Raw genomic sequence first — 14,162 nt, forward strand, 5'->3', positions numbered from 1 at the left:
AGAGCACATAAAATATAATTAGGCATACACAGATACACACACACACAATCTTCCACGGCAATAACAGTTAGACATACAGCCCATTCTTTAGCGTTATCACCATGGAAACTGGACAGGAGTGAAAATCATGTACTATGGTGGATGATGGATCAATGGCACAACAGCATCTTGGGTCCTCCACTGTGACATTTATATGAAATGGTTTAGCACCGTGTACAAACTTAATCTGTCAACTCCTGAAATGCTGAAATGTAGCCTGTAGATTATTTGTTACTACGTGTGCATCTGTTGCTGTGCTTCAACCACTGAACTAATGCAGCTCTGAGTTGTTAGAGACTATCGGGGATGAATGAAAAATAAGTGGCAGTGATAACTTCATTAGCAACTCAGCTATACATGAGTAGCCAGACAGGTTCTAAGGCTGCGTGGCTGGATCAAAGATAGCCTAGATACTTTCTAGATTCAAGAAAGCCAGCTTCACCTCCAGTCACGTTTTAGGACATGTATGATATGTCCCCCATATGTTTATTGTCCAATGCTCTTACTCAATTTACTATTAACCGAAAAGTAGTTGTCTGATGGCATCACTTTGCTGAAGCCAATAGAGAACTACTGCAAGACTAACTTTCTCTCTGCACTACTTTTGCACTCTGCATATGTAGATGATCTTGCAGATGTAGTGATGAACCCACAGAGATTTCTCACTCGACTGCAGTTCTATGCAGATTTATGATGTCTTTCAACTCATTGTTGTGGTTTACTGCCCGCATCTTTACTTCGTTGGTTCACTGTTACCGGACTCATTGGTGTTTCTAGACGTAGCAGGGGGAAAAAAAGCTCTGATAATCCCACAGTCTGCTACCCGCCCAGCACCGAACAGCAGACAGACAGAGTTAGAAACTCGCCAGTGAAGATAATGGATAATTTAGCTGCTAAAGAGGCAGTTATTTCCCTCAGGAGCTGGTGGAAAGTATTATGTCAATTTGTGTTTACAGCTTGTTTGCGGTGCCCCCAAGTGGCAAAAAAAACTGTTAATTAATCCTCTAATGCTGACACTGGTTTAAGGTTATGTTTGTGATGGTGTTTGTTGATTGACATGAATATTAGCCTATCTCACTCCTGTTTCGTCATCTCCCTCCTCAACCCTATCCCTATTTTCCCAAATTTGGATTTTTCTGGCTTCCATAACTGACAAAGTTGGCCAGGCGAGAAAATCATTCCTCAATCACAGACTGTTTTCTGGCATATGTAAAAATATGTCATGAGTAATTTGAATTTCTAAATCTTCATGATGCAGAACTTTTTTGCGCGTTCTCTAAATATAGCAGTGGAGGAGCGATGTAACCGAGGAACAGCTTTCTCATGACTAATTAGCTGCCTTGTGCACAATTCAGGCATTTGTCAGAGTTTTCCTTAATTGGCAGATACCTTGTTAGCTTGACTACTTCATGTTGTTGTGTCTCACCGACAACTGCAACAGAGACGGGAGAGAAGAGTGGAATGAAACAGAAAGCAACAGTAAAAAAAGCCAACAGGAGGATTATAGCAGCAGCCTCTTTGGAGTCAGACTGATGTCTCCCCTAAAGCTGAGTTTAGTTCATCCCATCCCCACTTTAATCCTAAACCCCAAACCCTGTTTTTAAATTTAACTGTAATCCCCAAATTAACCCCTACTCCAAACTTTAATTTCATACTTTCACATAGTGTTTAATTATGCTGAACTCTGCAGACTTGTTATTGAAATCCAAACAGATTCAAGAAGTTTCAAATAAGAGACTCCAACTACACATCCGTAACATCTTCCTGTCAAACGAAACATTGCCCAACTTTTCTCATCCGCACAATCAATGAGCATTCAATCTGAACCAAGGTGATTGTATTATTACCATATCCATTAAACACACGTCTGTCAGACTAGTCCTTTGTTTCCTTTTTGAACTTACAGTACTAAATTATCAGTGATTTGCAACATCAGCTCGGTATCTCATCTGGGCAAAGCAAGGCTGGTAAACTCCAGAGATCCATTAGAGTATGAAATAGCTTGGCCTTGGTGCACTGAATTTCTTTCAGTTTTTCTTTGAGTGTTTGTCTCTCTTGACTAGCCGCTTTTCTTTTGGTGAGGGAAATAAGTCCAAGAAATACCTTTCGTGTAATATGTTGTCTGTTATTAGTGATCTGATTTAATTTTTGAGTAACTTTGTTGTATTTCTATAACATGCGACTGTTCGCTTGTTTCTGCTTTCCTCCCATTGAATGCCGGACCATCTCTTTGTGATCCTGAAAATGAATAAGGGGGTTAAGACCATAACTGAATAACTATTTATATTAAACCTATAATAACTGACTTGGTTATCAACACATCATTTACATTATCATCTTTTAAATTGATATGGTTGAAGCTTATTATACATCAAGCTGATACGGAGCAAGATTATCATTCATTTGGAGTCGTGTTTCTGGCCACTTGATGAATGTAAGACCAATAAGATAGCGTCCAATAAGATAGCGTACACTTATCATTGAAAATTACGCTATGAGAGCACAAACCAAACATAAAAGTTGCGGACCAAAACAATTTTACCTTTCACATACAAGTAGTGATGTGATCCTTTGTAAATGTAAAAATGTTGATTATAGCAGCCTTATGAATACTTTTTCTGTTTGCTTTGGAAGAAACTGGTCAAGGGTACACATTGTTTTATTTTCCCAGTAAAGCAGAGTTGGTCTACCCGTGCAACCAGAGACCAGATGAAATAATACCACATGTAGCATTATAAAAAGAATCCCTAACTGGTTCATGTTGTACACAGTGGGAATGTCAGTAGGGCATCTGGTATTTATCAAATTGGATTACTTAAGGTCTCTGGCTGAATGAAAAGCCTATGTTATGGATTTATTTTTCTTGTCATAAATGTTATTGGAATTGTATCAAGGAGAGCAATTTTTAGTCCTCAGTACAATGCATGCAACAGAATGAAAGCAGCGCTGAGCTCCAACTTGTGCATGTGATGTTTGTGTGTGTGTGTGTGTGTGTGTGTGTGTGTGTGTGTGTGTGTGTGTGTGTGAGTGTGTGTGTGTGTGTGCACTCAGGAACGTGTGTGGGAGTGTAAAGAGAGAGAAAAACAGTCAGTGAGGGAGAATGAAGCAACAACCGTAGCACACATCGCTTCTTGCAGGGATTCATTTATGCATCTATATTTATTGGTATCCATATTCAGGTTACTTATACCTACAGACATCAGGAACGACTCTGTAGTGACTCATAAATTGTCCATCCAGTAAATAACAGTAAATCTCACCGTGTGTTGCCAACATTGATGAGCAGAAAATGGAATGAGCAGCATTAGGAGAAGATAAATCCCCACATCTGAAGGATTATGGTTATTTTGACAAATGCTAAGCGCTTTTCAAATAGAAATGTAATTACATGGTGAATATTAAAGTCAGTATAAGATGATCTTTCTGGAATTCTAACACATGCAGTATTATAATGTACAACTTTCAGTTGCCGTTCAGACGGGTGTCAGTTATTTCTCTCCTGATTGCTGAATGAGTATTCATCCTGGCTTTTTTATGCATATGTGTAACATTCATAATAACATGTACAATACACAAAAGTTGGTGGAATGTAACTAAGTACATTTTTACAGAACATTACTTTAGTATTTCCATTTCAAAAATGATTACTTCTACTCCACTACATTTATTTGACAGCTTTAGTAACTAGTTACTTTGCAGATTGATATTGATAATACAAAAATATAGTTCAACTAATACATTATATGGATTATCATAGGTAAGCTACCCAGCAATTCATGAATATATATATATATATATATATATATATATATATATATATATATATATATATATTGTGTTGTTATAATCCACTAATTTGATGGATATGATAATGAAATGGGCCATTCTGCAAAATTAATACTTAAATACTTTTTGTGCTGTAAGTAGATCTTGATACTTTTATACTTTTACTTGCGTAATATTTAGAATGCAAGACTTTTGCTTGTAACCGAGTATTTTTACACTGCAGTATTGCGTGAAAGATGTGAGTACACAGTATCTAATTTTATATTTACCCTAAAGTACAGTATGCTCCACTTAAACTAGTTTATTTGTAATGAGCTCAAGGTCTATGTCACTCACTCTGAAATCTTTTTTTTAAATTCATCCATGCTAAGCAACAATCAGGGAAGAAGGTCTTGTGGCCATTAGCATGCCATTCAGCATCCATGTGTGTGTAGCTTAATAGACAGCCATGATAATAGAGGCTTGTTTGTGCTCTCTCGCCTCAGCGTTGACCACTGAGTGAATTATCCAGCTGACAGAGAGCAGCAGCACGGCTCTGGCGGAGGATGTTGTTAATATGCCAATGAGAGCTCATGCCTCCCGTGCCAGTCTGAGCCATGCTGGCACGGTGCAGCTGCCTATCACCTAATTGTGAATCATTTAGCTGCAGCTTGACCTACATTCAGAGATGTGCAAAGGGGGACCACCTATGTCAATGTTTTCATTAGTAATCCAAATTTAATAGCTTAGGAATTTGAATTAATTGTTGTGTGATTTGTCACCAGATTAAACATGTGCAGTAAAGTGCATTAGGGTGTGCCAGCGGAGCACTTTATTGAAGAATTGTACCTTTTGTTGTAAAACACGGAATTTGTCAGAGACAGTTTTACGTAACAGATTTTGCTGATGTAAGGGCCGGTTTCCTGTCCTATCTTTATGTTAAATGAGCAGTTTTACATTTCGCGAAATACTGTGCACTTATTTAGTTTTTGCTGAGAAGATTGACACCACTCTCATGTCATACAGTAAAAATGAAGCTGGATGCCAGCCACCAGCTAGCTTAGCTTAGCATTAATATTATCAACTGGGTGAAAGGTAACACAATCCACCTATACCAGCTAACCAATTAACATATTGTATTTTTTTTTGTATATCTGTTCAAAACCCAAAGTGTTTACATTCTCTGTGATAAGCTAAATATGAAGCTAAATATGAAGCTGTAGATAGCCAGCAGCAGCATTGATTTATATTGAACTTCATATTTATCGCACAGACAAGAAGTATCTTCTCATCTAGTTCTCTGCAAAAAAAAGCAAATAGGAATTTTTCAAAATGTCAACCATTCATTAAATATTTTTTTGCATTGTGTACCTTGTGCATTTTTTATCAACAGCATACATAAGAATGGCTTATGTTATCAATACAAAATGACTTGGTGTGTGCTACACCAAACGGTTTAAACCACACACTGCAGTGTTGGGCAGAAATGGCTAGAACTGGTAGTGAATCATTTGTCATGTTGCCTGGGGTGAGGATTCCAGTGCTTATGTTTTGCTGAGGCTAAAATTGTATGAAAACCACACTCGCGTCTCCTGTGATTTCTGTCTCTGCATCAAACTGACTGGAATATATCTTTCCCAGCTTCCCAAATTCCCCCGATGTTTTATGTTATTCTTATTTATACTTTAACATTTTTATTTTGTCTGACAATCACATTCTTCCTCATTTATTTATAGTGTTGTGTTATCAACACCCAAATAACTAAACTTTAATAAAATAAGAAAAAGGAAAAAGAGCACTATTGTTTTTACTAATAGTTGTTACCATTTGAAGCCTAAATCAATTCCCAGACCAATTGAGAAGATAATTGAATTCAAACAGAGGTTTCCAGTGTTGAACAACAGGTCATTCTAGCTGAAAGGAAGATGCAAAAAAAATGGGATGTATTAACCTCATATATCAAAATATTACACAATATTCACACACAATAAAGTACCTGAAATAGAGGTGTAGTTTCCACAGGTAGCAGCCTTTTTACGGGACACTCATTGTATTCTGTTCTCTTTAAATTCACCTCAGGGTAAACAGGTTGAGCTATAGTTTAAACAGTTAACATAAAGTGAGGACAAGATCGGGCTGATGCCAGATGCCCACTTTATTGCCTTGGCCAGTCGCCAGTGACTCACTGAATAACGACTTACACTTGTCAAGAGGAAACAAGGCTATTCTTGGATAGCTATTGTAATCAAGAGATTTGAATTCATTTTATATTTATCCGCTTGTGTGTCACACAACTAGATTGGAAAAGGACTTCCTGAGCCATTAAAGTTGAGGAGAGATGCTGATCATGCCTCAGGCAAAATACGACTGTATGCAGCTTTCAGCCCTAAGCAGCTCTGTTGGCAGCTGTCCAAGCTATGCTAGCCAATGAGTCACCTCTCAAAGAGCTCCAACCATAACAGCCAACATTTCCTCAATATCCCTGATTAAACCTGAATGCTCACTCAGCTCAGTTAGCCAAAAAGGCTTTTATTCTTTCTTCTGTCCTAAGACCTGAAACTGAGCCTGTTTTTACTGCCTCAGAAATGTAAATATTTAAACGATATGCAAACAATGATTGTAATGCAATGTTTGCAATGCCAACATTTTAAACAACATTAATTCCAATTTAATGACTCTTAACTGCATCGAGACTTGATCACACTAATGAAGAGAGCTGGCATTAAGTTAATTGACTTTGTTTTGATCATTTATATTTTCTAATTGAGTAATTGGTGGATGCTTTTATCCAGAGAGAATACAACTGAGATAGAAAAGCTGCTTGAAATCTTTCACAAAAACACTGGAGAGGTCCTAATAACTGGTTGGCTAATTGAAAGACAACAATGATGTTGTTGAAATCTAAAATGTGACCTTTTGGTAGACCAACTCTCTATACCCCAAATATACAAACAGGCACATTAGTCATCCGTATCTGTGCTGCTTCAGCACTCATCATTTTAGACACTTTGTAACCTGTTGTAGCCACGTAGCCTGGCTCTGTTTGTTGTTTGTTGATATAGATTTCAAGGAAATTATGGTACAGACATTCATGGGTGAATTCTACTGACTTTTGTGATCCCCTGACTCCACATGAGGTTCACGTTTGGGATTTTTAGTGAAATGTCTTTACTAATATTCTTTGTATGTCCATGAAATTTGGAACACACATTCAACGTTCCCCTCAATATGAATTGTTAACACTTTAGTGATCCTCGATCTTTTGTTTTGACCCCAATATCAGGTCAAAACTCTTATTTGTCCAATATGTGTACGGCCAAATACCTAAAGAACTGATGACATTCCTATCATCAACCTGTTAAACATTATGCCCTTGTTAGCATTACAAAACACTGTGCAGTGCAACGTATCGTCATACAATGGTTCGTATGATATACTACGAAATGTTACTCCTCATTTTGCATGCATGGCCTTCAAATTCACAGATGTTAATCAAACTGGACTTCCTGGACGTCTTCATTTTCTCACCTCGACCGTCGCAGCCCGCTGCATTGTTTTTCCATTCTCAAAGCCTCTTTTGTCTTATTAAATAGAATATAGGAGAGTGCACCAAAATATACAACAGAGCAGAGCACATTTAGGGAAATGTCATTTGAACGATTCCTACTGTAAGTGTGAAATCTTGCTATTTCACATCTCACTGCTTCACTCACTTTTTGAGTGAAGCAGTGAATGAAATCCATTTGCAATGACGAGTGTTGAAGAGTTACAAACTCAGTGATGTTTCTGTCTCTTTTTAGTGTCAGTAGCACAGCCACTGTAATGAATTCACACAGTGAATTAAGATTTTGTGAAGTGTGGCTTTAGAAGGCTGATCTGGAGCATGTCATGTGGGCTCAAATGTTTCTATGTCAGTTCTACTTCTAAGAGAGAAAAGTTCCAGATATACCACCCTCAGCTGTCAATGAACTGAAGAGGACCTTATTAAACATTGAAGACCCCATGAATTAAAAATATACTTTATTTCATAAATAAAATAATATTTTATTTTACGGTGGGAGGCTTCTGTTAACAAAAAATGTGACTGCAACTTAGTGAGCTTCAGAGTAAGAGTGCACATTATGTAAGCTACAGTAGGTGACAGTTCAAGCAAACTGCTGGAAAAGGTAGCAACTGACTAAAGTGTTGAGGAGGAGGCAAAAAAAAAAACAGAACAGGGTCGTGATACAGTGTGGTATTTTAAGAAACTTGCCAGGGGGGGATATCATGGTGTATTTGTGTGTATGTGTGTATCTCTACATGTCAATGTGAGGTTTGATTGGATAGACGAATAAAAAAATGTGCATGCATGTTATTTTGGAAATGGGATTCAGTGACTCCACTTCTCGCTGAGAGATGTCACAACTCTGACAGCACAAAGTCCAGGCCGAAGCATTACCACACGTGTTGCATCACACTAGACCTCCTGGGCGAGAGGAAAAATGAGTTTGACATTGGCAGCATGTGAAATCTCTGCCGTGTCATTTGTGAATGTTACGGTTAATGTATATCACACACATAAAGTATTTTTCATTTCTTTGTGTTTTTAAATAGGTCCAATTCCAAACAGCACATTGCATACTGAGACAAAAACCTTGACGTTGATGCATCTGCCACAGACTGAAGATAATGTTTTTTTTAAAAAAAGGAAGAGCTACTTGTGTCAGCTTCTTTGAGAAGGTTTAAATCAATCTGCACAGTGATGCCAAGCAGAATATATGTTTGAGCAGCAGAAATAACCTGACACAACAAACAGGCAGCCACAGTTAAACCGTTGCATTGCATTTTCTTGCTATTCTGATTATTATGAATGACACAAATCCGTCAAAAACCCCAAAATGCTATTTTGGTGCAAAACAAAGGCTATGTGATTTATTGTAACTGTTTAGGAGGTCATACGCTTTCTATTTTAAGTCTTTTCGTGCTGTCTGGACTGTCCATACTGTTTATAGTGAGGAGACCTATATATCTTTTCAAAGACTTATTTATGTATTGAAGGGATGGATTGAGATCTGTAGATGGAAGCCAAAAAAATCTTGTCTCAGTAACTGCAGCTCAGTTTATTTTATGGCACCTTTGGTTTTTAGCCCGGATAAACTAACAATGCAAAAGTCAAACAGAGGAGGAAAGAGATGTTGAAGAGACAAAGGTTGTAAGCGCTCTGCCAACTACTGCTGTACACACAGAGAGAGGGCTATTGGTTCAACCAGCCAACCGACCAAATTTATAATGACTGCTCTTACATGTTTGACTCTATTTCAATAATTGGAGAAAACAAGTCTTTCCCCGTGACAATTTTTACCGAGACCTCCCAGATTCAGATTCTCTGTAGCTCATTTTGTATTCTGAGCATTGTTGTTCATGCATTTTTTTATTAAGGCCTCTGAAGTAGTGTGCAAAGTTCAGCTGTTGAATTAGACAATCGAGTGTTTTCAACTAATCTTCTTATTAAAGCGGAGAGCAAACAGAGCCAGATCATTTCATGAAAGGAAAACATAACCTTTGGAAAGCTATGATCTTAAATTCAAGCGTCTGAATGGTCTCGGGGCTGTGAAACTTGACCTAACCAGATACAGAGAAAACTTAAAACTAAAAGCCATTTCTGCATCAAATCAGCTTCATGATTCAATAAAGTAATCCAATCTAACATATTTTACAATAGGTTTTATGCCCACAACTCATATTACAGTGATTTTTCAGGCTGGCACTGTGAATACTGCAGCTTGTGGGATTTTACAGTAAAAATTCGGAACAAATGGTTTAACGAACAATAAACAACATTAGTTTTAACAGTATGTTCATGTATTAAGCTGCACATAGTGAAGTTCAATATGCAGTGTTTGAAAATGGGAATACTTAATTGCTCAGAATAAGACTGTTAAAGGTCATTTGAAATTCAGAGCAATTATATATCAGCAAACAACAATTTACTTTGATATATTGGAGTAATGTCTACCTGAGCAGAGAATGAAGTCGCTCTCTCTCTGTGTGTTGAAGTCCGAGCGTCTCTATGCTTCGTTTACAGAGCCGGGCCGGTGAGGCGTGCATGTGAGTCTCTGTGAGAATGCCCCACTAGCTAGCTCATGGCCGCCGCTCTGCATTGTACGCATTCGGCGGTTACCGCTTATAACGCCCGACACCATTGTAGTGGAAATTCCCCCCAGGTCAACACTGTCAGCTCTGTCAGCACTGTTACTGTTGTTTGCATTGTTCGTGCTGTTAGCTGCTAGCCACCGGCTGAGAGCCGCATGGAGAAAATCCCTCAATCATAGATATGCTCTGTACTTGGAAATCAAAGGGTACTTGGGAGTCAAAGGAAACATCAATATTAGTGTAACGTATAAAGAACAAAAACAATATACGGGTGATTCCAAACTTTTCAACGTCAGTGTATGTCTCCGTGTGAAATCAAGTGCTGCATGTGCTCTGCATTACCTGCCATGCTTCTATACACTGCATTGTGTTGCTTTGTGCATTTCAAAATGCAGAATGGGAGTGCATTCATATTTTGTGTGAAAGCATTAATAGACATTACGGCATTAATATCAATATTGCACAGGCCACGATGCAGCTTTATTCCATTTAATTGACATAATTCAGACCACAGCAACACGTAAAACTAAGAGGGGTCTTTGAATCAGCAAAGTGCTTGTAATGTAATAAGCACTCTCTTCTAAATGGAACCTTGACTCCATTTAAAAGAGGGCAAAAAATATGTGTGCACTCTTGCTTAAGGCTTTCATCTTGCATATAAATCACTCCAGCTGAAACTGGGTCTTTGAGCACCACAGATTTTTCAGGTCTTGGGGCGCGCACACTGTATCAGCTGCCTAGGCTGTATTAATGATGACGCTGTGCCACAACCGCATGAAGTAAATTAAGCCAATTCCAAATATTCTAAGAGCAGATAAAAGTGTTGAAACAGAGGCTTTTTTTGGCCGATTTAGAAAGCTTACCCGTGACTCTCTTTTTCTCTCCTTTCTCTTTTCTGCTTTCTGTTTCTGTCTAGATACCGAGGCAGCTGAGTGCTCTGACGTTGTACAGGTATGAGCAGTCGGTTCTGGATTACTGCCATGCCCACCTGTCGCTGCACCTCAACGTGGGCATGGAGCCCCCAACTCAGGCGCTGGAAGGTCCGCGGCCAGCCAAGTACCGCCCGGGCATAATGGCTCCCCTCCCCTCCGAGCCTGCGCTGCCTTGCCCCTAGAACCACCCCCACCACCACTGAGCTGTGCACACTGTGAGGCTCTGTGTCCAAACTCCTGTATGTCTACTGCACAGAATCAGTGGACCACTCAGATGAAACACAAAGCTGTGTGGGAGGGAACTGGGTCTGGTAAAGAAGCAAAGGAGACAAATCTATTGCAGAGCATCCTAGACCCAGAGTAATGAAAGTGGAAATATTTCTCGGTGGAAATAAAGGAGTGCAGCAGTATTGATTAGTGAGCTTCTGACCTACCTGACTTTCAATGACCTCAATTAGCAAAGGAGGCTGAGCAGCAGCATGACTTTCCACGTTCTGCTCTGCCTCTTGAGGAGTATTAAGGCTAATAATTTAATGATTTGTTAATCTTATTAAACATATTTCCTCGACTGCTCCTCATCTGCTCTCTGCTGCGTCAGGTAAAGTAATCAAATGCAAAATGCTATTAGCAGGGAAACAGCATGATAAGCAGTTGAGTAGCAGAACAAATGAAAGATCAGCCAAGCTTACAGGTTTTCGGCTGCTTTTTCTGATCACACTGTCAATCAGAGGTCTCTCTCTCTAACTCGCGTCCCCGTGGCGTTTTTCATCTCAAAGAAATGAGCAACCCAAATGAAATTACCCAAGACGAGAGGAACAAGTCAGAAAATAACGGACAGTAATTGTCATATAAAATGTACAGCCTACACATCTTGCCGGCAGTAAGCATAATTTACATGGTGACTTTTGATTTCCCTAATGATTTGGGATGTTGATCACGTTATAATTAATTTAATGAGAAATAAACAGATGAAAAATAAACAACAGATCTCGGTGCACTGGGATGTTCGGATATTTCTTTTCACCGTGCATTTAAATCACTCTTGTAGTTAATGGTTTTTTGTTTGTTTTTGTTTTTGAAATGTGTCCTTCAACCAATTATCTGATTGTGCACTCATATATCTACATGTGTGTGCTTTTTACAAGATGTTACATTATAATATATGGTAAAATAACCTGTGGTAAATGACCAGTAACAGTGTCATTCATCAAGATCAGAGGTATTAACCTGACCAACTGTCTGCTGTACTTAAACAGCTGCGTAGGTGGTTAAGACTGAAGAGCCCAGCGCTTAAGGCAAGACTGATAAATAATCATGCGTGCTGTTTTTTTTGCCTTAGCGATCAAGACCCTGATGGTAACTTTCACTTGCTTTTCTCTCCTCCTGTGACTGTGTGTGACCGTTATCTGAAGTATATACTCCACTCTCTCTCTCTCTCTCTCAGTCCCTCACGGACTTTTATGTTGCTTACGGGAAAGGACCACTTGTGTACAAAACAATACCCAATTAAGGTCCTGGGTATTAATAGACAGCAGCTCTGTGTTCTTCACACACAAGTAGTGTGCCATGGAACTGGGGAAAGCTAAATGTAATATAATTGGAACGTGTGTCAGCTGGGAATTGACCGTTAGTTAAACAACGCCCCTGAACAGAAATTGTCCAGTCATAGTTAAGCAACCATGACAAGGTGCAGCAGGCCTGTCAAGCTATCTCCACGTGTTGAAATGTTGCACATGGAGCTATAAGAGGGTTCTGTCTTTTTATCTAGCCTATCCAGAACCATAAACACAAGAGAAAAAGTTTATAAATTGGATTAAACTGTTTGTTTGCTCTTGTGTAAGCTGCAATCATTGATAAACCCAATAGCTTATGCCTATACCATTATGTCCAAGGCCAAGGAGCATTTCATTGTAGTTTCACTGCATTTTGTTGGGTTACAGGTTACGTTAAACAAAAGCGCCTTTCACATGTCCCCACTGCATGGCTAATACATCAGAGTGGGGCAATTTTAGCAGCTCTGTCCTGCTCTTGTTGTGCTTTTGGATTTTTGGACGTTTACAATCTGTCGAAACTCACTACCAGAGACAGCATTACACAAACGCACCTGTCTGTCCTGGTAAAACCCTTTTTTCTCTTGTAATGTTAAAAGTGAAACATCATTTTCAAACATACAAACAATAAAGCATAAACGTAACCTCTGCCTTACTTGTCCATGTGTAAGCTAAGCAGAAATAGAAACAAACAAAATAAAAATGTATGAAACTGTCATCATACATAGGAGCTACCTACACTAGTATAGCTAAGACTACTAACTTGCGCCACACTGCAATACAAGAACAATACTGGTTCTTTATTTCCATGTTCTCTTATAAACTGGTGAGGATGCAGATTATCGGAGCAAATGTTTCATTTTGCAGCTTAATTAGCTATAGCTAGCTACAGGTGATACAATCTGCCAGCATTAGTTGTCAGTTCAGCTGGAAAAATCAACAGTATGACTATTAATTTTGATTGGTAAATTTTCCCAGGTGGTTTCATAACGCTGTGCGAGAACAGAAGGCTTGACAGGCATAGCAACAGTACTAGGGGCTTAGCAAGCGGTCAATTCTATTTCGCTTAGTGGTTTATTTTTTTTTTTGAGCAAATAAAATGCTTTTGAACGTGTGACATAAATTAAATTGTCCTTTAAACATTATATATTTATTAAATATTTGTTTTTATTCTATTTTTTTTATAGAAATGTTATTTTCCTTGGGTTTTTCTGGGGCGGGAGGGGACATAATGTGTCCAGAGATGTACAATATTCCATCATATTTCAAGATCATTATCAAACCTGTGTCCATCTACAGTCATGGATAAGCTGTAATCTGAATATTTCAATGCTGATTGTATAAAACCAGTCATCCAACATCATTGTCATAAATGAATGACATATTGATTGTGTACAATTGCACACTTGTATGTCAGATTTTCAATGATCCCCTAATAACAGACATTTTGTAAATGCTCCGCCTGGTGTTCCTCTGTGAAAAAGAAGAAAAAAAAATCGTCAGTGCAGAAGATATATCTGCTTATGACAACACGTTCTGACACATGACAGATTCACGCTGCTGGAGGATTAACTGCTCTGTAGCCGCACATGTGGAACAGTTTAACGACGCTGATAGACTGCACATACTGCACTCACTTCAAGTGTTCAGAAGAGCGTTGAGTGAGAGAGTCGGGACAGGGAGGAGTGGCAGATGCAACAGAATAGCATTGAGACATACGTGTTCACATGCATTTACACAAACA

The 14,162-nt window shown here is 38.7% G+C and overlaps 1 protein-coding gene across 2 annotated transcripts in view; it reads left to right on the forward strand.

The window, feature by feature from the left end:
- The window catches only part of LOC116384433 (leucine-rich repeat transmembrane neuronal protein 4), a 42,311-nt gene extending 28,434 nt beyond the window's left edge, over positions 1-13,877 (forward strand). Inside the window, exon 3 of one of the 2 annotated variants that reach the window (XM_031849073.1) lies at positions 10,853-13,877. In XM_031849073.1, coding sequence (XP_031704933.1) covers positions 10,853-11,050 — 198 coding nt within the window. In that variant the 3' untranslated portion in view covers positions 11,051-13,877. The remainder of the gene's footprint in view (positions 1-10,852) is intronic. The other variant, XM_031849075.1, reaches the window with a different exon arrangement.
- The last annotated feature ends 285 nt before the right edge of the window (positions 13,878-14,162 follow it).

Source organism: Anarrhichthys ocellatus, unplaced genomic scaffold, assembly GCF_004355925.1.
Source record: "Anarrhichthys ocellatus isolate YVR2014 unplaced genomic scaffold, GSC_Weel_1.0 scaffold9, whole genome shotgun sequence".
NCBI classification, from domain to species: Eukaryota; Metazoa; Chordata; class Actinopteri; order Perciformes; family Anarhichadidae; genus Anarrhichthys; species Anarrhichthys ocellatus.